At 44.0% G+C, this 27,722-nt stretch overlaps 1 protein-coding gene across 1 annotated transcript in view; it reads right to left on the bottom strand.

Annotated features, from left to right (window-relative positions):
* Positions 1-27,722, bottom strand: part of TULP4 (TUB like protein 4) — a 274,900-nt gene that overhangs the window by 222,133 nt on the left and 25,045 nt on the right. Inside the window, exon 2 of the mRNA XM_077813272.1 lies at positions 1,625-3,909. Coding sequence (XP_077669398.1) covers positions 1,625-1,876 — 252 coding nt within the window. The 5' untranslated portion in view covers positions 1,877-3,909. The remainder of the gene's footprint in view (positions 1-1,624; positions 3,910-27,722) is intronic.

The raw sequence follows: 27,722 nt of genomic DNA, 5'->3' as shown, positions 1-27,722 counted from the left end.
CTGTCACAAAACAGACCACTTGCACATGCTGACATCTGCAACAAAATAAATGGGACCAGGCTATTTCATTACACAGTTTTTTCTTACGCAACCACAAAAACATTAATTTGCTAGTCAGAGTAAGATGGCAGCCACTCTGCAGTTTCAAATTCTAACAATTATCCTTTAAATCTCCAGTTACCTTGCTGCAGAAAATGTATAAAACACAGCCATGGCTCACACCAAAGAGCCTTTCCATACCCAGTTGTTGTATGATTCAATGAGTCATTTAAGTAGTGAGTAAATCAGCCACCACCTATGCACGTCAGTATCCTGTTACTGGAGACTCTCCCCTGGTAGTCACTCTCGCCACTAACAGGAATGCTAGGACAATCAGAGAGAACACTGAATACCAAAAAAGCAGGTTTTCAAATGAACATTTTCAACGATCATCAAAAATATCTCAAAAAACATAGCAATGGCATCCCAGTTCCTCTATTCATTTAACAACAGTCTCATGTGCTGCCCCAAAACACATTGTTATATTTACCTTCTCTACAATCCCCTCCCTAAATAAAAAGCAGCAGAATTGAAACTTTAGGGTCATTTGCTGTGCTAATAATATATTGTTGAAATTAATTATACCCAAATCAATAGCATTTGTCTATGTAAGTTTTCACCTCCTACACTCTATTCATTACAGGAATCCATACATTTATAATTCAGTGCATGATAATAATAATAAAGCAGCGGTGCATGTCAGGAAGACAATAAACTTGACATACAGCAGTAGCTTTATCTCAATGGGAGTATCTAGAACTAGGGGCAGGCAAACTTTTTGGCCTGAGGGCTACATCGGGTTTCGGAAATTGTATGGAGGGGTGGTTAGGGGAGGCTGTGCCAGGCTGTGCCCCCGTCCCCTATCCGTCCCCCCCCTTGCTTCTTGCCCCCTGGCGCCCCCCCAGGACTCCTGCCCCATCCAAACCCCCCCACTCCCGGACTGCTCCCCCCGATACCCCTGCCTGCCGCCATTCAACCCCTCCCATTCCCCGCCCTCACCCCATCCACACCCCGCCCCTCTATCCAAACCCCCTGCTCCCTTACCACGTAGCACGGAGCACTGGTGGCTGGAGGCGCTACAGCCGTGCTGCCCAGAGCGTTGTGCCGGTGTGGTGTAGTAAACTGCTCTCCGTAACTGCTACCAGTAGCACGTTCCTACGCAGAGCAGTTTAATACACTACACCAGCAGCAGGGCACGCTGAGGCTGCGGGGGAGGGAGAACAGTGGGGGAGGAGCTGGGGGCTACCCTCTCAGGCCAGGAGCTCAGGGGCCAGGTAGGAGGGTCCCACGGGCCAGATGTGGCCCGTGGGCCATAGTTTGACCACCTCTGATCTAGAAAAACATCTATCACCACAAGCAAGGGACAAGATGACACCCAAAGGGCTGGACTGGGGAATTCCCAGTCATCAAATAACTATGCCTGTGTATTAGAGGCTTAAACTTGACGTCAATCTCTTCCTGTCACATGCACACTCACTTTTCACTGTCATGCCAAATTTTAAACAGAAATGCCGCATCTTCCATTTAACTGCTGCCGAGGCTAGCTTTAAATTCAAGCTTAACACGTGACATGTAGTTCCCTTACCTCGCTATTGTGGCCCCTCAGATTGAAGTTGATTCTCTGAGGGGTGTTCCGGTCTCTCCGACAATGACTGGAGGTGAAAGTCACTCCGACAACTCCTCTGCCATTGCCTGTTGCCAGCCAGCCCTCTTCATAGTACCGCCTCCTGCACACTGGTTTCTCCTTCTCGCTTTTGGGAACTCTACCTTTCCAGGAGAGGCAGAGGATGTTGGAATCGCTGCAAAGAACAGGCCCATGTTCCACCGCTGCATACATGCTTTTCTTTATCTTTAATTTTTGACATAAGAAAGTAATATGTCTAGTGCACAAAATTTAAATCTATTTTTTTATTGATAAGACTGACCTGGGATAGATCATTGGAGGGGAGAACATGGGTCAGTGTTTATAAATATCCACCAAATGCATAGTGAAAAATTCTTCTATAAAAGACAATGGCAGTTGGCTAAGAAAAAGTAACACTTAAAAAAAAAAAAATCAGGTTCCTTTTGTCTTTGAGTCATTAGAGTGAGGGTGCACTGATCCTTTGGAGAAACAGCTCCTTCATAAGAGGCGCTCAAGAAGTGGTAATTCGTCTTTTTGCTCAATTTGATATAATCTTTATACAGCCTGAGATTCCAGTTTAGCGTAATGCAATTCCAGAGACAAAGAGTTGCAAATGTGTAGATTTCAAGTAACTTAAGGCTTTAAGATTTCCTCCAGTCAGATTTTCTTCAAAAGTTCAGTCACAGAAATTTAAACACGCACACATATATACGTGTAGAGATATATATATATAGAGAGAGAGAAATATATATATATGACATTCATCTTTCCCAAGCTGCCCTCTGGCATAACTTCTCCACCAAGCAGATTTCTGCTGCTAAAGTTGAGAGAGATTGCATAAAGGGAAAAAAAGGCACACAAACCGTGCGAAACAACAGATCCAAGCTTGGGCAGGCACCACCGTGCCAGGCCAGATGGGAAATCCCTCTCGGTACTAACCTACTCAATGGATTCAATGGTTTTTGCAATCCAGAGACAGTCTTATTTTCATTGCAGCTCTTTCTTCCACCAGAGACCCAACACAACCTGAACTGTTTATCATGCGAGCTCGCCTGCTTTCCCACTTCTCGCTGCCACACGGGCATGAAAAAGAAAACCCCTTTTCATTTAGCAGAACCAAAATGCTGTAAAGCTTTTAGAGCAGATAAGTTTGCCTCAGGTGAGCCATGAAATTCTCTCTCCTACAGAATAGGGCTGCACGTCAGGCTGTTTTTCTTTTACTTTTCCCTTTTTCCTACTACAAATGAATCACAGACTTTTCACCCTGCTGCAAAAACAAGTGCCAAAATTAAAGCACGTCAAGAAAGCACTCATTTGCAAACCTTCTAGGATTCAAGGAAGGAAGAAAAATAATCAACAAAAAGAGGAGCAGTACTAGAAATCTGACTTCCCAGTTTCACTATTTCCCTAGATATTTTCCTTTCTTGTTTGATGGGCTCCTTCCTTCTTGAGGCTTGTCTAGAGCTCAGATTCATAGTTCCAAAAGACCACATTTGCAGCTGTACATGAAGGAAACATATGTAGTCTTCTGATGGTTTTAGACGAACAACATTTATTAGTTTATACCATACTAAGCAGAAAGAGAAAAGAAAAGGAAGGGACAAAGTACGTTCAATGACCCGGTTAACTCAATACAGAGGATGAGGTTTGTCAGTTCAATGCCCAAACTTGTCCCATTGTTCCTAAACTTACTTTCTTCCAGTCATTACCACACAATAAATGGTCACCATGTATTAGTCCAGTACATTAAACTCAATTACAGTTTACTGAGCTCAATGCAAAAAATGTGCCAAAGACAGTTCATTGTTCCTTTTGCAATATCTAAGTCAGTTTCTTCCCCACACTGCCTCTCTCTCAATTATTCCTTTAGATTGTAGAGGTATTTGTGAGGCTTGTTCTGTGGCAGAGGGTGTTTTCTTCCTCTTCTTGCAAACTTTTTTCACCCGTGAAGACCATGTGGAAAGCGGACCATTAGTGGCAGGTGTCTTTCCATGGGCTCTTGATCCCTGTGCTGTTAAGTTGCTCCATCTGGTTCCTAAGTTAATTTTCATCAATTGAGGAATTCCCAGGAGTATGCAAGAACAAGTCTGCTTGGCTGTGGAAATATGTGGGTATATACATACACGCGGTGTACACAAGGTCACTCAACCTTGTATTTGGAACTGCATCTGCCTTTTCAGCTTCAGTATGGTAGTCTAATAAGATGTCTATTCTTCAAAGCCTTGACATCCTGGATTCTTCCCATTCTGTAAAACAAAGCACACACAAAAAATACATTGAAAAAACAAGACTGCAAAACAATGTAGTCTGAGATATATATGCGAGCTATTGGGGCAGTTATTCAGTATTATGATTTGATATTTTATATGTATATAGCTTTTTTCATTCCAAAGGATCACAAAGGTTTTCACAGTCTACACACATACAAAACCTAACAAAATGCAACCAGGTCTGGAATAGAAAGGGAGCAATTAACTATCGCATAGCACACTACACCACAGTTGGGGAAAAGGGAAATTTGGGGGGAGGAGGAACCAAAGTTACTCCCACTCTCACAAAAGAGTCATGGGATCTTTACTGTAAGCGAACAGGAGACGGAAGTAGGGTTTTTAAAAAGGTGTCACCTGTAAGAGACATAATAAAGTACATAGTGCTATACTCCATTTATCTGCCTCCAAAAAATGAAGGAGTGACTTGATCCCATTGGGATTTAACTTGTGATTCCAGGAAGTCTGAGTATTCCCAAACAGGATGCCTAGAACTTCGGGTAAAATATTTATGGGTTTTAAAGACAACTGATGTCTTGAACTGTCACAGCCACCAAATATACATTTGAATTAGGGGGGAAAGAACCAAGCAATTAAATTCAGTTTTATAAAGATGAGCATAACTATAAAGGTAAGAGGCATGTGTTTAACATGCACTTAAAAGTTATTGTGTCTACACTAATTTTGTCCTCTTTTTGATTCAGTATTCCATTAAAGAAAGTATTACAGCTGCAAAGATAGCCTTGCCTACACTACACACTAAACCAGTGGTTCTCAACCCGTGGCCCAATCAGCACAGAGCTGCGGCCCATACAGGTAGCATTGGATGCAGCCTATGTAACACATTGTGGGCCCTATATGTAGTGCTGCCAACTTTCTAATCGCACAAAACCGAACACCCCTGCCCCGCCCCTTCTGAGGCCCCGCCCTGCCCCTTCTCCAAGGCCCTGCCCCCCGCTCACTCCATCCCCCCCCCCACTCACTTTCACTGGACTGGGGCAGTGGCATGGGGTGCAAGAGGGGGCAAGGGCTCTGGGGTGAGGCCAGAAATGAGGGGTTCAGAGTGCAGGCTGGGGATGAAGGGTTTGGGGTGGAGAAGGAGGCTCAGGGCTGAAGAGGGGGTTAGGGTGTGGGAGGGGATGCGGGCTCTGGGAGGGAATAAGGGTGAAGGATGGGGTTCCGTTCTGAGGCAGGGGGTTGGGGTGCAGGAGGGGGATCGGGCTCCGGCCAGTGGTGCTTACCTCAGGTGGCTCCTGGAAGCGACCGGCATATCTGGCTCCTAGGCAAAGGGGCCAGGGGGCTCTGTGTGCTGACCGCACCCACAGACACTGCTCCCGCAGCTCCCATTGGCCGCCGTTCCTGGCCATCGGGAGCTGTGGAGCCGGCGCTCAAGGTGGTGGCAGCGCACAGAGTCCCTGTGGTCACCCCTGTGCCTAGGAGCTGCATGTGATGGCTGCTTCCAGGAGCTGGGCAGAGCCAGGGCAGGTAGGGAACCTGCCTTAGCCCCACTGAACAACCGACCAGACTTTTAGTGGCTCGATCTGCAGTGCTAATCGGCACCACCAGGGGCCCCTTTCGACTGGGCATTCCAATCAAAAACCGGACGCCTGGCAACCCCATGCATATGCGGACCACAATGGTAAATAGGTTGAGAACCACTGCACTAAACTGTGCTAACACCATATTTAGAACAATTGCCATTACATGAGAGTCAACAGCGTCTGGCAAAGAGTTTATAAATCCATTCCTTGGACAACCTGGTGAGGAGGTGGAGTAGTTTACAACACAATTTAGCTAGCATGCTTCTTATGAAATAGTCTGTTCATGCCAGTCAGGAAGACAGTATCAGAACCTGCCTAGCAACAACTGGTCTAAAAGTGGTGGTTGCTAACAGTTTTTTCATAATAGCATGGTAAGGATTTAAAAACAAAAAACCACACACTGTTTTCTGAATTTACAGTGCTCCTGAACCAGATGCTGAATGAACTTGGCAGTGAAGAATAACTCAAATCAGAATTTGGAAAGCAATGGCTTCAGAGAGAAACTCTCTGCTTGTACTGTAAACAATTCTGATCCTTGAAATCGTGAAACAGAGCTGTTAGTTGCACCCCCTGCCAGGCTCTTCCTAACAGATAACAGATTTAAATTCAACAGTATTCCCTTTGCCTTGTCTTCAGTTGACAGCAGGGGCCTGTACTATGATCCGGGTCTTAACAGATCATACTGGCAGACAACAGAACTGTTTTTAATATGCTGCAAAGGGTGTCATTGAAACATCAACAACAGAGACATGAATAACACTTATGATAGCAATTGTTTGAACTGCATGAATACCATGTTTTTAAAAGGGGATTTTCAAAACCACAGACAAGCATACAAAGCCTTGCATAGGTTTTTCATATAATTTCTTGTTTGCTACTTATGAAAATTAATAGTTTTGCTTTTGAAATGACTCACTCCCCCGATTCCCCATAGTTTTTTCCCCATTTGATTCCACAGTTAAGTAAAAAGGCTGACTTTGTATCATCTCTTCCATGGCTACAAACCCATGCCTAATGTTATATAAAAAATTCTGACTTCATTAGAGAATCAAGAAGAAGAAACAGTTGAACTGCAAGGCAGAAATAATAAATACCTGAAATAACTGCAAAGGGGATACAGCAAGTGATTACTCAAGAACATTTTGCTTAACAACAATGGTTACTTCTCTAGCAGGAAAGTCTATCTATAAAATCTATGTGCAGCAGAATTACACACAGACACACACACACACACAAGTTAAAAGAACATTAAGGTTGCAAGTTCAAGCACTCAAAAGTTAAGAAACACCAGAACTCAGATTGCCTCCACGACCTTCATTCAGTCCCCTTGTAGGTATGCATTGTGATGCAGTTTTTAATTACACAGCCACACATTATTTGATCCCAAAGGACTTCTGCTTCATTTAGTGCCCGATCGAAAAGGGACCCTGGCAGCTCTGGTCAGCACTGCCGACTGGGCTGTTAAAAGTCCAGTCAGCAGCATAGCAGGGACCCGGGCTAAGGCAGGCTCCCTACCTGCCCTGGCTCCATGAGGATCCTGGGTCAGCCAGAGAGGCTTCGTGCGCTGCCCCCACCTGCAGAGCTAGCTCCGCAGCTCCTATTGGCTGGGAACCGTGACCAATGGGAGCTGCAGGGGGCAGCACCTGTGGGCGCAAAGGCAGCGCACACAGCCACCTGGCCGCCCATGCGCCTAGAGGCTGCAGGGATCTGGCGACTGCTTCCTCGGAGCTGCACTAACCACTGCCGAGAACCTGCTCCCTGAACCCCTGGCCCAGCCTGGAGCCCCCCTCTTGTTCCCCAAACCTCTCAACCACCCCCCACCACTCCTCAACCCCAGCCCTCACCACCACCACCCCACTGCTCCCCAACCCCCTGGCCCATCCCGGAGCCCCCTTCTGCACTCCAAAACTCCTCATCCCCGGCCCCACCACCAGCTGGGGCCCTCACCCCCACACACACATCCCAACCCCATCCCAGAGTCCCGTCCCACACTCCAAAACCCTCATTCCCAGCCCCACCCCAGAGCCTACACCCTCAGCTGGAGTCCTCAGCCCCTGCACCCCAACCTTCTGCCCCCTCCCCCATTCCTCAACCCTCGGCATTTCATTGAGTCAGGTAGCTTATTCCTTGGCACCAGCTGGGAGGACACTGACAGCACCAGAGTGTGTCCCCCTTTTCAGTTCCAGTGCCTGGAGCCTCAGTAGCCCAGAAGAGCAATTCCAGGATAAGTCCTGCTCAGCCTCTGCAGCCCTGGGCATACAGCTTGCTCAGCTGCTTTGTAGGGATGATACATGCGCAGTCTGGTCGTACATAGCAGCTGTGAGGGGCTGGAGCATGATCAGTACAGACTGAGAATTTAGCTGTCAAACTCCAAGTCTCTACTCAGCATGTAAGATCTGTGAGCATCTGAAAAGTCATGGGAGGCCAAAATTTTGGAAATTTTTTTTAGGAGCATAGAAATCCCACACAGTACAGTCACCCTGCTGCTAAATTTCAAGTCTCTGCTCCAAAGTATAGAGGTGCTACAATGGCTCAGTGAAACAGTTGTAAGAATTTGGGGTTTTGTTGTTGATGGCGGGTTTTTTTATTTAATTACTTTTTAAAGATTAGGGGAAAAAAGCTTTTTTCCCTAACCTCATTCTCCAAAATGGCTCAACTGTTTTAGCTGAACCTTTCCAAAAATTCAGCCGTAGGCAGACACCAGCATGAAAAATTTAACTACAAAACGTTTACATATATAAGCCACAGAAAACAGGGTCTCACATTGGAAAATGTCGGGTATCCTTAACTATAAGTATCACTACGTGCACCATCTATAATAAAAGGCTACACCATGTACTCCAGCTAGAGATCATATCTTTGGTTTCAAAGTATTTTCTCTCATCACTGGTCAAACACCAGTGCCTAGAAAAGTTTACTGGTCCTGAAAGTATTTATACTTTCTAGCACTGGCACGTGTGGTAGAAGTGTAATTGAATATCTGTACCTTTCCTCTGGCTCCCTCCCTAACAGCGTCTCAGATACTGTGACTCTCATGGTGATGACGTAACATCTACAGTCACCTAGCAAAACATCTACAGCAGGGGTCCCCAAAGTGGCGCCCACCGGGGCAGTTGTGTGCACCCACAGGACACCGCGCCGCCGAAATGTCACAAAATACCACCGAGAAGCATTGCCGTTACTCGGCAGCATTTCAGCGTCGGCGCTTCTTTCCGCTGCTGCTTCTCGGCGGCATTTCGGCGGTGAGGTGTCTGGCGCCCGCCACAGTCTTGTGGGAATAGGAATGTGCTGTTCCCACAGAAAGGTTGGGGACCACTGATCTACAGTCATCAGACTGGGGAGGGAGAAGGGAAATCCAATATTCTCTCCACTTGAATTTGTTGGGCAACCCTAGCACTTCATGAAGAGTGAGTGAGTGAGTGTGTGTCCTTTTTAAGAATAAATAAAGATTTTAACATCAAGATCTGGCTTTTCTTGCATCTTTTAGGGCCAAACTACTGAGCATTTCTCTCCCAACTGCTTCCATTAACTTGTACAAATCATCAGTATTAAGGAAAGTTGGAAAATCAGAAAAATATTCACTTCCTCTCATGCATCTTTCATCAAGCTGTCTCCCTTTTGTCAACACAAAGAAGTCATGCACCGCCAAGTGCATGGATACTGCAGTCAGCTCTACACCACTTTACATTTCACAGCTCCCAACCTGTAGGGTTTCAAATTAAGAGCTTGTCTACACTTAAAATGCTGTACCTCCTCAGTGTAGAGACCACCTACTCCAAAGGGAGAAATACCTCCGTTGGCATAGGTAATCACAGAATCATAGAATATTAGGGTTGGAAGGGACCTCAGAAGGTCATCTAGTCCAAACCCCTGCTCAAAGCAGGACCAATCCCCAACTAAATCATCCCAGCGCAGGCTCTGTCACGCCGGGCCTTAAAAACCACTAAGAATGGAGGGTCCACCACCTCCCTACGTAACCCATTCCAGTGCTTCACCACCCTCCTAGTGAAATAGTGTTTTCCAATATCCAAGCTAGACCTCCCCCACTGAAACTTGAGACCATTCCTCCTTGTTCTGTCATCTGCCACCACTGAGAACAGTCTAGCTCCATCCTCTTTGGAACCCCCTTTCAGGTAGTTGAAGGCTGCTATCAAATCCCCCCCCTTACTCTTCTGAAGACTAAATAACCCCAGTCCCCTCAGCTTCTCCTTGTAAGTCATGTGCCCCAGCCCCCTAATCATTTTTGTTGCCCTCCGCTGGACTCTCTCCAATTTGTCCACATCCCTTCTGTAGTGGGGGGACCAAAACTGGACACAATACTCCAGGTGTGGCCTCACCAGTGCTGAATAGAGGGAAACAATCACTTCCTTCAATCTGCTGTCAATGCTCCTACTAATACAGCCCAATATGCCACTGGCCTTCTTGGCAACAAGGGCACACTGCTGACTCATATCCAGCTTCTCATCCACTGTAATCCCCAGGTCCTTTTCTGCAGTCCCCAGCCTGTAGCTGTGCATGGAATTCTTCCATCCTAAGTGCAGGACTCTGCACTTGTCCTTGTTGAACCTCATCAGATTTCTTTTGGCCCAATCCTCCAATTTGTCTAGGTCACTCTGGACCCTATCCCTACCCTCCAGTGTATCTACCTCTCCCCACAGCTTAGTGTCATCTGCAGACTTGCTGAGGGTGCAATTAATCCCATCATCCAGATCATTAATGAAGATGTTGAACAAAACCGGCCATAGGACCGACCCCTGGGGCACTCTGCTTGATACCATCTGCCAACTAGACATTGAGTCGTTGATCGCTACCCGTTGAGCCCGACAATCTAGCCAGCTTTCTTTCCACCTTATAGTCCATCCAATCCATACTACTTTAACTTGCTGGCAAGAACACTGTGGGAGACAAGCTTTACTCAAGTCAATATATATCATGTCCACCACTTTCCGCATATCCACAGAGCCAGTTATCTTATCATAGAAGGCAATCAGGCTACAATCCAGGCCTTTACACAATGGGATTGGCAGGGCTCAATCACAAGGAATGTAGGATTCAGGCCTCAGGGTGTACACTCAAAAGAATATCAGGTTAAGGATCAAAACTTCTTGTTATTAACAGATTATTAAAACAATGTTTTAAAAAAAATCCATTTGTCATTTAAATATTTAATTTCTCTTGGTTTGAGCAATGAAAATCAAGTGAACTTTCATGAGGATGGAAAACACACAACCCTAACAAAGGCAAGCCTCCTGCCAAATTTCAAGTCCTTGTTCCAAAGCTTGGTGACACCAGAGCTCCTTAAAGAAAAGGTCACCAAAACTTTTTTTTTTTTTAAACGAGGACAAAACAATGGATTTCTTAGGAAAGGTTGAACTGTTTTAGCTGAAATTTTCCAGAAATATTCAGCCTGATGCAGACCCCAACATGAAAAATTTTGGCCCTAACAGATAAAGCTTGGTAAAACTATAAGCAACTGAAAACAGTGTTGTATAACAGGAAGTGTTGAACAACCTTAATTAATGGGCAGCATTACCACCTCCTTGCCTATAATGCTGTGTATAGTCACTGTGACAGCGACATTCAAATTATAAATTAGAAGCAAGAGGCTAAGTTACTACAATGTTAAAAGTTAGAAATCTAACACACAGAAGGCAAGAAATGACATCATCTTACAGTTCTCAGCGCAGCACTGATTTGCTTACATTGTACATTCTGGAGCAAAGATAGCCTCTCCATAATTAATGTTGCAGTTACATTTTTCTTAAAAACCTAGTTTTGTACTGCATCTAACCTCTGCATACATAGATAAATAGGCTTGAAATCTGGTGGGGCAGACTTTATAAGGAAAATTTTAGGCCATTTGAACAAAGGGTTCTCAAAAGACAGCACAGCAAAGGGTTCTCAACCACCCACCCTTTTCAAAGTTCTAGAGGTTCCAGAGGCAGCTAGGCAGCTTGCTTCCAAGCCGGGGCAAGCTTGTCCCTCTCCCAACCCAGGAGTGTTGGGGGTATGGGGGGGGGGGCGGGGGAGAGAAATGTGTGTGAAGAAAACAGCGTGTTCCCCTCCTGGCAGGGGTGAGAGAGAGAGAGAGAGAAAAACAGCACACACCCCCGTTCAGGGGACCAGGGTGGGGGGGAAGGTGGCTAAAACAGCACCCACTTCTTACAGGAAAGCAGTGCAGACCCCAGTCCTGGTCCTGCTCCACCTGCCTTGGGAGCGCACAGCTTTGCCTGCAAATCTCAGCATCTTCAACTCCTAGCTGTAAATGGGTGTCCCACGCATGGGGGTGGGAGTAAGGGTGGGGACAGGCAGCCCAAATGTGTCTACCTTTAAGCTGCAATGCAGGCACAGTACAGTATTTGCCCTTTCTTTTTTTTTTTTTTTTTTTTGGGGGGGGGGGGGGGGGGACGACGGTCCTCCATGGCTGCCTGATTGGTTACTTCCGGTTTCACATGGTGTTAGGTTGACCAGTCAGTCAGTAATTCTGGTGTTCGTATCTTTGAGGTTCTACTGTACCATATGCCACAGTTCTTCCAAAACTCACAGTATGTGCTGAAGGAACAGCCTCAGCACACAGTCTCCTTGAAACAAACTATCAAATCCAACTGAGCCATGGGGGTGTCCTTCATGGAGACAAGCAAGTACAAATCTATCCAACAGCACGCAAGAGGCTAAGTTTATTAACAGAAATGGTACCTTGATGGTTTCAGAGTAGCAGCCGTGTTAGTCTGTATCCGCAAAAAGAAAAGGAGTAATTGTGACTACTCCTTAGAGACTAACAAATTTATTTGAGCATAAGCTTTTGTGAGCTACAGCTCACTTCATCAGATGCATGCAGTGGAAAAAACAGTGGGGAGATTTATATACATAGAGAACATGAAACAATGGGTGTTACCATACACACTGTAACAAGAGTGATCAGGTAAGGTGAGCTATTATCAGCGGGGGGGGGGGGACGGGGGGGACGGGACGGGGACCTTTTGTAGTGATAATCAAGGTGGGCCATTTCCATCAGTTGACAAAAACGTGTGAGAAACAGTAGAGGGGAAATATACATGCGGAAATAGTTTTACTTTGTGTAATGACCCATCCACTCCCAGTCTTTATTCATGCCTAAGTTAATTGTATTCAGTTTGCAAATTCATTCCAATTCAGCAGTCTCTCGCTGGAGTCTGTTTTTCAAGTTTTTTTGTTGAAGAATTGCCACTTTTAAGTCTGTAATCGAGTGATCAAAGAGATTGAAGTGTTCTCCAACTGGTTTTTGAATGTTATAATTCTTGACGTCTGATTTGTGTCCATTTATTCTTTTATGTAGAGACTGTCCAGTTTGGCCAATGTACATGGCAGAGGGGCATTGCTGGCACATGATGGCATATAGCATATTGGTAAATGTGCAGGTGAACGAGCCTCTGATAGTGTGGCTGATGTGATTAGGCCCTATGATGGTGTCCCCTGAATCGATATGTGGACACAGTTGGCAACGGGCTTTGTTGCAAGGATAGGTTCCTGGGTTAGTGGTCCTGTTGTGTGGCATGTGGTTGCTGGTGAGTATTTGCTTCAGGCTGGGGGGCTGTCTGTAAGCAAGGACTGGCCTGTCTCCCAAGATCTGTGAGAGTGATGGGTCGTCCTTCAGGACAGGTTGTAGATCCTTGATGATGCATTGGAGAGGTTTTAGTCGGGGGCTGAAGGTGATGGCTAGTGGTGTTCTGTTATTTTCTTTGTTGGGCCTGTCCTGTAGTTGGTAACTTCTGGGTACTCTTCTGGCTCTGTCAATCTGTTTCTTCACTTCAGCAGGTGGGTATTGTAGTTGTAAGAACGCTTGATAGAGATCTTGTAGGTGTTTGTCTCTGTCTGACGGGTTGGAGCAAATGTGGTTGTATCGTAGAGCTTGGCTGTAGACAATGGATTGTGTGGTGTGGTCTGGATGGAAGCTGGAGGCATTTAGGTAGGCATAGCGGTCAGTAGATTTCCGGTATAGGGTGGTGTTTATGTGACCATTGCTTATTAGCACTGTAGTGTCCAGGAAGTGGATCTCTTGTGTGGACTGGTCCAGGATGAGGTTGATAGTGGGATGGAAATTGTTGAAATCATGGTGGAATTCGTCAAGGGCTTCTTTTCCATGTGTCCAGATGATGAAGATGTCATCAATATAGCGCAAGTAGAGTAGGGGCATTAGGGGACGAGAGCTGAGGAAGCATTTTTCTAAGTCAGCCATAAAAATGTTGGCATACTGTGGGGACATGCGGGTACCCATAGCAGTGCCGTTGATTTGAAGGTATACATTGTCCCCAAATGTGAAATAGTTATGGACAAAGTCACAAAGTTCAGCCACCAGGTTTGCCGTGACATTACCGGGGATACTGTTCCTGATGGCTTGTCGTCCATCTTTGTGTGGAATGTTGGTGTAGAGGGCTTCTACATCCATAGTGGCCAGGATGGTGTTTTCAGGAAGATCACAGATGGATTGTAGTTTCCTCAGGAAGTCAGTGGTGTCTCGAAGGTAGCTGGGAATGCTGGTAGCGTAGGGCCTGAGGAGGGAGTCTACATAGCCAGACAATCCTGCTGTCAGGGTGCCAATGCCTGAGATGATGTGGCGTCCAGGATTTCCAGGTTTATGGATCTTGGGTAGCAGATAGAATACCCCAGGTCAGGGTTCTAGGGGTGTGTCTGTGCAGATTTGTTCTTGTGCTTTTTCAGGGAGTTTCTTGAGCAGACGGTGTAGTTTCTTTTGGTAACTCTCAGTGGGATCAGAGGGTAATGGCTTGTAGAAAGTGGTGTTGGAGAGCTGCCGAGCAGCCTCTGGTTCATAGTCCGACTATTCATGATGACGACAGCACCTCCTTTGTCAGCCTTTTTGATTATGATGTCAGAGTTGTTTCTGAGGCTGTGGATGGCATTGTGTTCTGCACGGCTGAGGTTATGGGGCAAGTGATGCTGCTTTTCCACAATTTCAGCCCGTGCATGTCGACAGAAGCACTCTATGTAGAAGTCCAGTCTGTTGTTTCGACCTTCAGGAGGAGTCCACCCAGAATCCTTCTTTTTGTAGTCTTGGTAGGAAGGTTTCTGTGGGTTAGTATGTTGTTCAGAGGTGTGTTGGAAATATTCCTTGAGTCGGAGACGTCGAAAATAGGATTCTAGGTCACCACAGAACTGTATCATGTTCGTGAGGGTGGAGGGGCAGAAGAAGAGGCCCCGAGATAGCCCAGCAGAAGAATCTGTCCTTAGAGTCTAGTTGGATAGATCAACAATATTGCTGGGTGGGTTAAGGGAACCACTGTTGTTGCCCCTTGTGGCATGTGGTAGTTTAGATAGTTTAGTGTCCTTTTTCTTTTGTAGAGAAGCAAAATGTGTGTTGTAAATGGCTTGTCTAATTTTTGTAAAGTCCAGCCAAGAGGAAGTTTGTGTGGAAGGTTGTTTTTTTATGAGAATATTCAGTTTTGAGAGCTCATTCTTAATCTTTCCCTGTTTGCTGTAGAGGATGTTGATCAGGTGGTTCTGCAGTTTCTTTGAGAGTGTGTGGCACAAGCTGTCAGCATAGTCTGCGTGGTATGTAGATTGTAATGGATTTTTTACCTTCAGTCGTTTTGGTATGATGTCCATCTGTTTGCATTTAGAAAGGAAGATGTCTGTCTGTATCTGCATGAGTTTTTTCATGAAGTTGATAGATTTCCACTCCATACGGCTAAATTCAGAGCCTGGCATAATGACAGGTTTCAGAGTAGCAGCTGTGTTAGTCTGTATCCACAAAAAGAAAAGGAGTATTTGTGGCACCTTAGAGACTAACAAATTTATTTGAGCATAAGCTTTCATGAGCTACAGCTCACTTCATCGGATGCAACTTGATGGTGCTTCTTGTTTTTGATGTGACAACCACGTCTTGGGTTAATTACTCTACATTTAGAAAATGGAGGCCAGGGTATAGATTTCATCTTCTGGGTTTATTTAGTCCAAGTCACAGTTCTTAAAAGAGCTAACAGTAATCATCAATTACAATGACATATGACATGTTCACATTTTAAAAGAAAACTTCAATAAAATTAACCATCAGATGCCTAAAAACATAACACAAACAAGGTAATAAAATTAGTTGAAATCTCATTTTGAATTTATGAAAAAGGTATATTTTCTTGCAAATCATCTTCTTTTCAACCAGCCCTAACATATTTCCTTTTCACCCATTCTCTTTAATTATCTCCCCTTGCTCACTCGCCTCACTTTTATTTCCTGACTTCACCTCCACCAGCCTCCCATTATGTTGCAGCATAAGTCCCAACATAACTGCAAAATAAATAAATTACATATAAACAGTTTTGAAGTTTCATTGGGAGTGAATGGAGATTCTAAACAAACAACGAAAACACAAATCTGGGGACAAGAACTTTGTTAGCCTGTGGAAAGGGAAGGGAATAGAGCTGGAGGAGGGAGGTTAATGATGTTTGATTTCTGGTTTGTGCGATTAAATACACTTTCCCTCAGTAGTCTGACAGACCCATTTCTTTGCTTTCTACTAGTATACTTTTTTCTTCTTTTGGGTAAATTTGAGAGGTTTCTTCCTCTTTCTACTAAGGCTGTGTATACCACTACAGACCTTACAGCAGTGCAACTGTAAGGTCTCCCATGTAGCCACTCTGTGCCAGCGGAGAGAGCGCTCATGCCAACATAGAACTATCCACACGAGCTTGTGTCAGTGAAACTTACGTTGGTCGGTGGGTGTTTTTTCTCCCCACACCCCTGACCAACAAAAGAGCTATTGTAGACATAACCTGAGGCAGCACCTTCACTGTCTGCAAATGGCCTGAAAATTCTGGGTATTGAGACAGTCAGACAAGTACAAGAGCTAATCAGAATTAGAGAGAGATGTATATGGTGGTTTCTCAGAAATGACCAGACAGGGCATACGCAAACCTGTGCCCTTCGATTGGTGCCAGTATGTATTAGCCGAAGGAAGTAAGTGTACAATGATTATGCAAATAAAACACACAAAGTGCAGTGATTGGCATAACTGGGGGAAATGAACAGTTGATACCAGTAGATGACCAACAGCCCTACATCATGGGCAGTCAGAAAATTCGACCTCACCCTAATATAGTGACACACATTAAAATCAAGCCAAACAATCATTTTGGAGGACCTAAAATCAGAAAATTTAGGTATCAGGATTCCTTATGTGTTCAATTGCCCTATTATTGACCCTGGATATTTGAGGGGTGGGTGGGAGGGGAGAAGACTCTCTATACACACACACACTTTGATGTATTATTTATAAATTTTTATAAACCAAAAAATAATTCAGTTTTTCAGGGCACAGTCCAAGCATGGTATGGAAAATGAGGGAACTAGCTATTACTTTTATGAATATTACATGTACCTCAGTTTACCTTCTTGCTGTTATTCTGTCTGACTACACAGATTTACATAGAAAGGGGCTGCTAGGAAAAATAAGCAGGAAATGAAACAATGACCAGAGATATGTTTTACCTCCAAGGAAAACAAGAAGAGAGCAATTGTGGGTTGTTAACTGGGAAATGCCTGCCTGCCTGGCTCCAGACAGGTTAACAGGCTTATTTTTCCAGGGATGGGCCCCAAGATCAAAACAACAATGAACAAGTGTTCTCCCAAACAGTAGGTCATGACCCATCAATGGGTTGCAGGAAGGGTCTATGTGGGTCATGTGTTCCCTGGAGGCAATTCCCTCCCCCACCGCCATGCTCTCCCTTCCCCTGAGTAGCAGGCAGCGGCACAGGAAGTGGAATCCAAGTAGCAGCAGCCTGGAAGAAGCATCCCCAGGGCACATGCAGGGCAGGGACAGACTGCTCACTGGTTCCAGTTGCTTCCTTCCTGCTGCTGCTGCCGCCCAGCTCCCACTCCCCACACCTCTGCCCAGGGGAAGTGACAGCAGGATCCAGGCAGCAGGAACAACCTGAAGGAAGCAATCAGAGCCAAAAAGTGGTCATTCAGCAGCCTGGTACTGATCACAGCTGAGCCATGAGGAAAGAGGGATCACCTGGGACTGCAGGAGGGGACAGACCTGGGAGAGCAAGAGCAAGTGGATTGGGAGGAACCAAGCCGGGAGTTTGGGGGTCAGGCTGGGCTGGAGAGGGAGAGCAAGGATAACGGTGGGTCTCCAAAAAGAAACAGCAGTTGATGGGTCACTTTAATAAAGTTTGGGAACCACTGCACTAAACCTCAAGAAAGAGATTTTGGAGTTTCCATGGATAGTTCTCTGAAACCATCCGCTCAATGTGCAGAGCAGCAGTCAAAAGGAGCTAACAGGATGTTTGGAACCACCACGAAAGGGACAGATAATAAAGAAAATATAATGTCACTACATATACTGTATCCCGTGTACACCCACTCCAGAAATACTACGAGCAGTTCTGGTTGCCTCTTCTCATAAAAGAGGAATTAGAATTGGAAAAAGTACAGAAAAGGGCAGCAAAAATGAGGAGGGGTATGGAAGCTTCCATAAGAGGAGAGATTAAAAAGGCTGGGACTGTTCAGCCTGGAAAAGAGACGACTGAGAGGGGATAGGAGATAGGTCTATAAAATCATGACTGGTGTGGAGAAAGTGAATAGGGAAGTGTTATTTACCCCTTCATGTACCACAGAACTAGGTGTCACCCAATGAAATTAATAGGAAGCAGGTTTAAAAACAAACATAAGGAAGTAATTATTCACACAACACACAGTCAGCCTCTGGAACTTACTGTCACGGGATGCTGTGAAGGCCAAAAGTATAACTGATTTCAAAAAAGTAGATAAGTTCATGGAGGACAGGTCTACCAGTGGCTATTAGCCAGTATGGTCAGGGACACAAACCCATGCTCTGGGTGTCCCTACATCTGACTGCCAGGAGCTCGGACTCTATGACGTAGGCTGGATCACTCAATAACTGCCCTGGTTTGTTCATTCCCTGAAGCATCTGGCACCAGCCATGTCCGAAGACAGGATACTGGGTTGGATGGACCATTGGTCTGACCCAATATGGTCATTGTTATAGAATCATAGAACAGGAAGGGACCTCGAGAGGTCATCTAGTCCACTCTCCTGCATTCATGGTAGGAATAAGTATTCTCTAAGTATTATGTTCTTAACCATTAAAAACCCATTTCTAGAGAGGAAGGGGGTATGAGTAGGCAGCAACTGATTGGGTGAGGCACTGCAGGAGTGACACAAAAAAATGCAAGAAGCCAGTCTGTCTCTCCCAGCCCAGAAGTAGAAACATCTGGGTTAAGCAAAATTATCCTAAACATGCTATGAAAGGATAAAGTGTAACTAAGACCAGATGTGTATAGGTTTTTGTTTTTTAACCCTTCTCTCTAATGGCTATGTACCTTTGTGTGAATAAACAAGTCACTTGTTTCGAAAGGGCTGTTCTGAGTCACTTTAATCAGCCACTGTTCACAGGCTCCTGGATGGAAGTTTCTTGCAGATGCAAAATACAGCTGGGTCTGGTAACATAGTTTGAAAACAGAAGAGCTGCAACCCAACCCAGAGCTCCAGCCTAAGATGGTTAAAATGCAGGATTCCACCCTGGAGAGAAGTGAATGACGTGAAGCTTGTCACCTAAGGGGTTCACTCAAGAGGGACTGCAAAGGCATCTAAGGGTATGTCTACACTACGAAATTAGGTCAAATTTATAGAAGTCATTTTTTTAGAAATCGGTTTTATATATTCGAGTGCGTGTGTCCCCACAGAAAATGCTTTAAGTGCATTAACTCGGCGGAGCGCTTCCACAGTACCGAGGCTAGAGTCGACTTCCGGAGCGTTGCACTGTGGTAGCTATCCCACAGTTCCCGCAGTCTCCGCTGCCCATTGGAATTCTGGGTTGAGATCCCAATGCCTGATGGGGCTAAAACATTGTCATGGGTGGTTCTGGGTACATATTGTCAGGCCCCCATTCCCTCCCTCCCTCCGTGAAAGCAAGGGCAGACAATCGTTTCGCGCCTTTTTTCCTGAGTTACCTGTGCAGACGCCATACCACGGTGAGCATGGAGCCCGCTCAGCTCACTGTCACTGTATGTCTCCTGGGTACTGGCAGACGCGGTACTGCATTGCTACACAGCAGCAGCAACCCATTGTCTTGTGGCAGCAGACGGTGCAATAGGACTGGTAGCTGTCATAGTCATGTCCGAGGTGCTCCTGGTCGCCTGTGTGAGGTCAATCAGGAGCGCCTGGGCAGACATGGGCGCAGGGACTAAATTTGGAGTGACCTGATCAAGTCATTCTCTTTAGTCCTGCAGTCAGTCCTATTGAACCATCTTATGGCGAGCAGGCAGGGGATACGGATTGCTAGCAGTCCTATTGCATCACCTTCTGCCGGGCAGGCAAGAGATGAGGATGGCTAGCAGTCCTATTGTACCATCTTCTACCGAGCAGTCATGAGATGTGGATGGCATGCAGTCCTTCTGCACCGTCTGCTGCCAGCCAAAGATGTAAAAGATAGATGGAGTGGGTCAAAACAAGAAATAGACCAGATTTGATTTGTACTCATTTGCAAATCCCCCTCCCCCGCCCCCCGTCTAGGGGACTCATTCCTGTAGGTCACACTGCAGTCACTCACAGATAAGGTGCAGCGAGGTAAATCTAGCCATGTATCAATCAGAGGCCAGACTAACCTCCTTGTTCCAATAAGAACAATAACTTAGGTGCACTATTTCTTATTGTACTCCTTTTCTTTTTAACCCAGATGGAGCTACTATAAGGTGGTTGCATAACTGGTTGGAAAACCGTTCCCAGAGAGTAGTTATCAGTGGTTCACAGTCATGCTGGAAGGGCATATTAAGTGGAGTCCTGCAGGTGGTTCCTCGGTCCAGTTCCTCCGTGAAGTCCTGCCTGAAATACTCCTTGATATAAAGCCACCCCCTTTGTTGATTTTAGCTCCCTGGAAGCCAACCCTGTAAGTCGTGTCATCAGTCGCCCCTCCCTGCGTCAGAGCAACGGCAAACAATCGTGCATTTGAGTTGAGAGTGCTGTCCAGAGCAGTCACAATGGAGCACTCTGGGATAGCTCCCGGAGGCCAATACCGTCGAATTGTGTCCACAGTACCCCAAATTTGACCCGGCAAGGCCGATTTAAGCGCTAATCCACTTGTCAGGGGTGGAGTAAGGAAATCGATTTTAAGAGCCCTTTAAGTCAAAATAAAGGGCTTCATCGTGTGGACAGGTGCAGGTTTACATCGATTTAATGCTGCTAAATTCGACCTAAAGTCCTAGTGTAAACCAGGGCTAAACCACAGCTCACCCAGTAACTGTTACAAATGGTATAATAGGGAGATAGCTCTTTCAACCAATTTCAGATGGACTAAAACCACTTGTGAAACCAGAGGAAGAAAGTCAAATTCACTGATAACTTGAGAGAAGAAAAGAAATTTAAAAATAAAACCCATGGCCAGAGGAAGCTCACTGCAGATTTTCCTATATGCCAGCGAGGTACCATTCAAATTTTTTTGAGGACCAAAAAAAAATGAAATAGGACTGAGAAATTCTCTTCATTTACAGTTGTAAATTATCTATCTTGAAAGTTTCACTGTCATTATCACATGCCATATATTAAGACAGATCTCTGAAGCCATTATTTATTTATTTAAAGTATGGAAAAACTGTATCCTGGTTAACTACATTCAACCAACTTCAATGGGTCCCAACTCCCACTCTTTCTTTTCCATTTAAGTGACTGCAATGACCTTGCCTGTAATTACAGAGCAATTTCTTTCCCTTAGGAATGTTCTGCAGCCTGCAAATATCCCCCAAGCCTGCAGCACTTTTATGTGCTTCCTAATTATCTCCAATATCTGCCCACAGGCTCTTTTAATACTTCCCTTGTGAACATGCATTACAGTCTTGCTATCCTCCCCCAAAATCCCAATGTGCCTCTCTAAGCCAGGCGTGTCATACGCAACACTGGAAAGTCGAACGAGAGAGAAGGAAGGAAAAACAAAACAGAAGCTACCAACTCCCTAAATATGTAGGAACCATAAATCAAGTATAATCCTTAATGGACAGCACAAATCCATTTCAGTCAGGATCCTGATAAATGGCACATCTGCTTAGTCTGGACTGTTGATGCAAAGTAGATTCAGTGCACTGTGTTACAGCAGGAAAAGAGAATTATCTGCAAGGACAATCCTGGTAGTCTCTGCAAGCCTAATCGTAGGTGTGAAATAGCGTGTGTGGGCATTAGCTTCCCACTGTGCAGCCCTTTGTTCACTTCAGGCTGCTCTGTTAGGACTGTTAAATAAGTCACTCACCATAAAGAAATCCTTCAGTAGGTTGGAAGGACTGTGATAATTAAAACAGGCAAATCTGTGATTTTAAAATAGCTGGCACTTCCCACTCTTAGAGGTGGGGATCAGGAATAAATTCCCCTTCCTCAGGGGGTCATTATTGGGGATTTCACTCTACTCTAGAGGAGTCCAGTCATCTGGGGTTTTCCCCATCACCATCCTCAGGTGGTTCTAGATCTGGAGGAGGAGTGCTTTCCACCCTCGCAGCAAAAAGCTGGGGGGAGAGCATCTCTCCATGCCAGTCTCTTTCCAGTCTAGGTTTCATGATATTCTTCAAGACTCTAGAAAGTTATATTTAGCGGGTCAAGGTACCCCAGGATTACAGGAATATAAGGGAGGCAGGTTGCAGGAGTGCTTGTGGGACGGCTTTTCGCCTGGAGGAGTACAACCACCAGAGAGGCCTTGGTAGAAGCTGGGAGCACTGTATGAGTGCTTGCAGCAGGACAGAGAATCACCCAAGGAAGGGGCCGGTTCACTTCAGGAGCAAGCTTAGAATCAAAGGGAGTGGGACCACGAGTGCCCCTGCGTTCCCAGCAATTTGAATGGTCTCTAAAAGTTGTTCTGTTTGTTTAAGTGCCCAATGAGTCCCAGAGCTAGCTGGACATCCTCCACAGGCATGGGGAGGCCTGCAATCAAAGTTCCATCAGGGACAGTAACATTTTGGTGGATGCCCTGAGCCTGTGGACCAGATCCTCACCTGATGTAAGTTCGCATTGTCCCATGTTGGTCCAGTCTTCCTACTCAGTAAAATGTCCAAAGCTATGATTGTTCCCTCATTCTGGCCTGATGCCTCTGTTCTGTATCGGAGTCTCTGTTCTATATCGGAGTCTCCAGCTGATGAAGATGGCATCAACAAAGCTCGCACTGAGGTTCAACAGCAATGACATGCGGTAGCTTTGGATGTTCTGGTAGTCTTGCAAGACTCAGCTGTGAGGCAGCCCAGATAGAAAGGCACACAGACATTCTAGAAGTCATGGAAGATGTGAGAGATTCCAGAGGACAGGAAAAAGGCAAATATAGTGCCAATCTATAAAAAGGGAAATAAGGGCAACCTGTGGAATTACAGACCAGTCAGCTTAACTTCAGTACCCGGAAAGATAATGGAGCAAATAAGTAAACAATCAATTTGCAAATACCTGTAAGATAATAAGATGATAAGTAACAGTCAGCATGGATTTGTCAAGAACAAATTGCGTCAAACTAACTTAATTGCTTTCTTTGACAGCGTAACAAGCATTGCAGATAGGAGGGAAGAGGTAGATGCATTATATCTTGACTTTAGTAAGGCTTTTGATACCATCTCACATGACTTTCTCATAAACAAACTAGAGAAATACTACCTAGATGGGTTTCAGAGTAGCAGCCGTGTTAGTCTGCATTCACAAAAAGAAAAGGAGTACTTGTGGCACCCTAGAGAGTAACAGATTTATTTGAGCATAAGCTTTCGTGAGCTACAGCTCACTTCATCGGATGCATCCGATGAAGTGAGCTGTAGCTCACGAAAGCTTATGCTCAAATAAATCTGTTACTCTCTAAGGTGCCACAAGTACTCCTTTTCTTTTTAACCCAGATGGAGCTACTATAAGGTGGTTGCATAACTGGTTGGAAAACCGTTCCCAGAGAGTAGTTATCAGTGGTTCACAGTCATGCTGGAAGGGCATATTAAGTGGAGTCCTGCAGGGATCAGTTCTCGGTCCAGTTCCATTCAATATCTTCATCAGTGATTTAGATAATGGCATAGAGCGTACATTTATAAAGTTTGCAGATGATAACAAGCTGGGAGAGTTTGTGAGTGCTTTGGAGGACAGGATTATTATTCAAAATGATCTGGACAAACTGCAGAAATGGCGTGAAGTAAATAGGATGAAATTCAATAATGACAAATGCAAAGTACTCCATTTAGGAAGGAACAATCAGTTGCACACACACAAAATGGGAAGTGACTGCCTGGGAAGGAGCAAAAAGGGATCTGGGGGTCATAATGAATCACGAGTGAACAGTGTAACACTGCTGCAAAAAAAAAAAAAATCTATATCTATATCATTCTGGGATGTATTAGCAGGAGTGTTATACCCAAGCATGTGGACCAGTACAGAAGGACAAAGAAATAAATATACTAAAGGAAATATTGAAACAATTTTTGGAAAAATCATTCACAATCAATTAAATGAATGGGGCTATTTATCGGGGGGGGGGCACAAAGGTCAAAAGGAAATTAAAGCATGCCAAGTACAGCTGAAAGAATCAACTCCTTCACTTGAAAAAAAACACTGGGAAAGAAACTTTCAAAGTTGTTGTAAGGTAAATTGTTTAAAATTAACCCAAATGGGTTGAGGGGGTGGGGTTTGAAAGCTGGCTTTATTGCTGCTAAAGCAACAATCATCATTTATTTTTAAATGTATAACTTACGTTACAGCACACTCAGAACTCTGATTTCTATTGCTTTTAAATAAGGAAGCCAATTCTTCCAGTTCTACTATATTAAAAACTGTAGAGAAGCCTTCCCAATTAATTATATTTCTGAAACTGAGATGAGACCCTGTGCTGAGCAACGGACAATTTTCCCAGCATAGACCAGTCCTAATGGGCAATCCTACAAACACTACCAGACAGAGTGCTTGTTATCATGAGTAGTCCCTATGAAGTCAAGGAGAATGTCCACAGTAAAAAGGTACAACATCTGATAGGGGCCCATCAACAGACACTAAGTACTTTTTTCCACCCAAGCAAATGGGTCAATACAACTAGACTTGATTTATCTGTAGCAAAAAAAAAAAAAAAACCAAACAGCATTTATCTTGTCATTATTTATATACTGTTACTCTAGAGTGCTTTTATTTTAAGCATTTTGCTTTTTCCAGAAAACCATTTAATACAGGCTTAGGTCCAACTGTTTATCTTCCTTAAAGCAAACCTCATACAGTATCCTTGGATGTCTTTTCTTTATTAAGATTCTTATAAACATAACAGGCAAAAGTCCAGTCTCAGATGTCTGTCAGGTTTGGCAATCAAAAGGGAAGATTCATTATATTAGTTAACAAGTCTATATTTTCCCCAGATATATTCCTTATTCCTTTTTCTTATTAAACCCATGAATTGGAGAGTAATGTTGGGTTTTACTTATGTTTTTAATGTGGCTCTTTAATTTGGCAGCTATTTTGCATGAAGTAACTAACTCTAACCTAAATGGAATTTGACTAATTAAAAAATGCAGTTTGGGCTTAGTTCTTTGTGTGTGGAATTCCTACATGCATATATAAAACTTCAGTATAACCAACTTTTCCATTTAGTCAATACTTATTTCACAAGGTGTCTGGGGAAGTGGGTAACAAGAAAGTTTATTGTATTAACATTATTGCTTTACCATTCCTGGAACGTGCTTGATTTCTCCACCTCCAATAACTGTCTTATTGATTAAAGTGTTGACATTATAAATAAAACTTCAACCTGTATTTTGTTCAGATGAATTGCTATCGTCAGTATGAAAAGGTGAAAGAAAAACGATTGGAGTTACAGGACCTATTGACACAAACAACCCATTCTGACTCTTCTTTCTATGCAAGGCCTCTTCCCCCTCATACCATACCATTCCTTTTCTGCACTCAAGATCTACTTGTAAACTATTCAAAGAAACACAGTTTGGTTTTTTAATGGTAAGCAGCTTGGCAAAGTGGCACCTTTGGAGCTCACAAAGTGCATTAAAACAAATTATACGAGAACATGCTCCTCGAGCTTCCGACTTCATAGTTGAAAAGGATCAGTATATTCCAGTTTCTTTCTGGAACTAAGCACCATCAGGCACTATAATACTTCAGTGCCTAAAGCTATCACAACATAGCAGGGTTCTGTTCAATAACAAAACTTTGTACTGCTGTAGGCCAAGGAAGAAACATGCTCTTCGGTTTTCTTTTTGCCTGCATAAAATAGGTTATTAAAATGGACATTTCAGCATCTGGTTGAATCAGCTCATATTAGGGATTACAGATTTGGGGTGACATTCATGTAAAATGGAAATAGTGTCAATTTCCAGATGCGTGAAAAAGAGAAATAGGTAATAAATACACAGGGTCATTGATTCCTCAGCACAAGTGATCTGGAATTTCTAATATTACGTACTAACTCAAGAGTGGGATTTTCAGAAAATTCTCTCTCCACCCACTGTTCTAGGGAATGCCATTACAATGGAAAGAGCAGACAGCTGAAAGTTGTTCTATCACTTCCTAGTCACTGCAAATTTGAGAGAGAAATATCACCATGATCAGGCAGAAAATACAAACGAATTTCTACTACTAGAGATTATCAACAACTAAAAAAAAGAAAAGAACTAACAGAACCATGGAAAGTAGTTACTGAGTTACTTCAGAACACACAAATGGTACCTAAGTTTACATGGCCCTAGAGTGCTGACTATGGGGGTGTAAACTGCAGCACGACAAAGCACTGAGCTGCAACTGTCCCGTACAGACTCTGCTAATGTGAACTAAAAGGTACCCAAGTTCATATTAATAATACAAACTAGGCACCTTTTAGTTTGCACTAGCAGGGACTACATGGGGCATTTACAGAGCAACATGTGAGCGCATACTGCAATTCACTCTGTAGCTAGCGCTGCAGAGCTGCGAAGACAAATTCAAAGGGCCATATTTTAAAGGTATTTGGGTGCCTAACACCCATTGATTTCAGCAAGAGTTAGATGCCTCAATACCTTTAAAATCTGGGCGCAAGTCAATAAATTACTTTAGGACAAAAACAAAGCTATATTTTGACTACAGTGGACTGCCAATCTAATAACCAACTGCATGGCTGAAGACAAACTTGCTCAGTACCATGAAGAGTTCAGGACTATAAAAGCATCAATTAACAAATAACCATTTGTTCATTCTCCTATATATTATTATATTTCATTTCCCTAAGAGAAAGGGATAGCAACAATTACAGCGTTAGGAGCTTGAGTGGTTTCTTTGGATTAGTCAATCACAACTCTGGAAGAAGGAAAAATAAGTGCCGACTGCTCACTCTCCAGTATGAGTACTCTACTGGACAAATAAACTTGCATAACCAGAAACACTATCCCCCTAGGCAAGTGGCATTCTCTGTTCCAAAAATGGTTATATACATGTTCATTTATTATTTAGTGGCTATAAGATGGTTGGCAAATAAACAGGTTAAATGTTCCACCACACTCCTGAAAAATAAAGAAAACCAAATGGTAATTATTATAGAGGAACAATCTTACAAATTCATTCACCTGGTTTAAATCAAGGATTCATAAAGTACAAGCCTTGGGTGCTTCTTTGATTATCCCTAACACATTGTCCGATGTCATAATTTCGGTACTACAACCATCCTGCTAAAACCTGTGATGCTGCCCGGCAGTGAATTACGAGCAGCTAGGACAGCAAAGGGAAGGGCGGTGGGGAGATGAAGGGGGGCTATATAACCATGGAACTTTAAAAGCAGGCACTGCACACTCTTTTCTCTCCATCACATAAAGTACCACAGTTGCTTTGAAGTAAGAAAGTCTCTTTTATGTCCAAATAAAAAGACATGATTTGTCATTGTAGGGGCCAGAGAACAAAAATGATCCAAAGCACTGAACTCGGATCACTCTACAATCTCTCTCCTGTCCGTCTACACAAGACAGAGATTTCTCACTCTTGGGTGGGAAAGCATGCATGCTGAATTCTAAGGCACGCACTACAAACTGTTCGCAGCTGTCTAGTTTATGTGATATTCTTTTGCAGTATTAAATACGTTTGTAATTTATATCTGTTAAACAATAGGTGCTGATGTGGTCTTAATGGATTTTTTTCTTTAACAATACCAAAAAAGTTATATCATCCCATCATCAGGTTTCTTTCTAATTTCTAAATCACAATTAGCATCTGAAAGAAATTTCAGAAAGTGTTTGTCAACTGATGTAAACAACAAAGGACTGGGAACTGATGCTACCACAGATGGATCTC

Source organism: Eretmochelys imbricata, chromosome 3 (assembly GCF_965152235.1).
Source record: "Eretmochelys imbricata isolate rEreImb1 chromosome 3, rEreImb1.hap1, whole genome shotgun sequence".
In the NCBI taxonomy this organism is placed as follows: Eukaryota; Metazoa; Chordata; order Testudines; family Cheloniidae; genus Eretmochelys; species Eretmochelys imbricata.
Note: the sequence above shows the minus strand (reverse complement) of the source record. Positions and strands in the feature narration are given on the sequence as shown.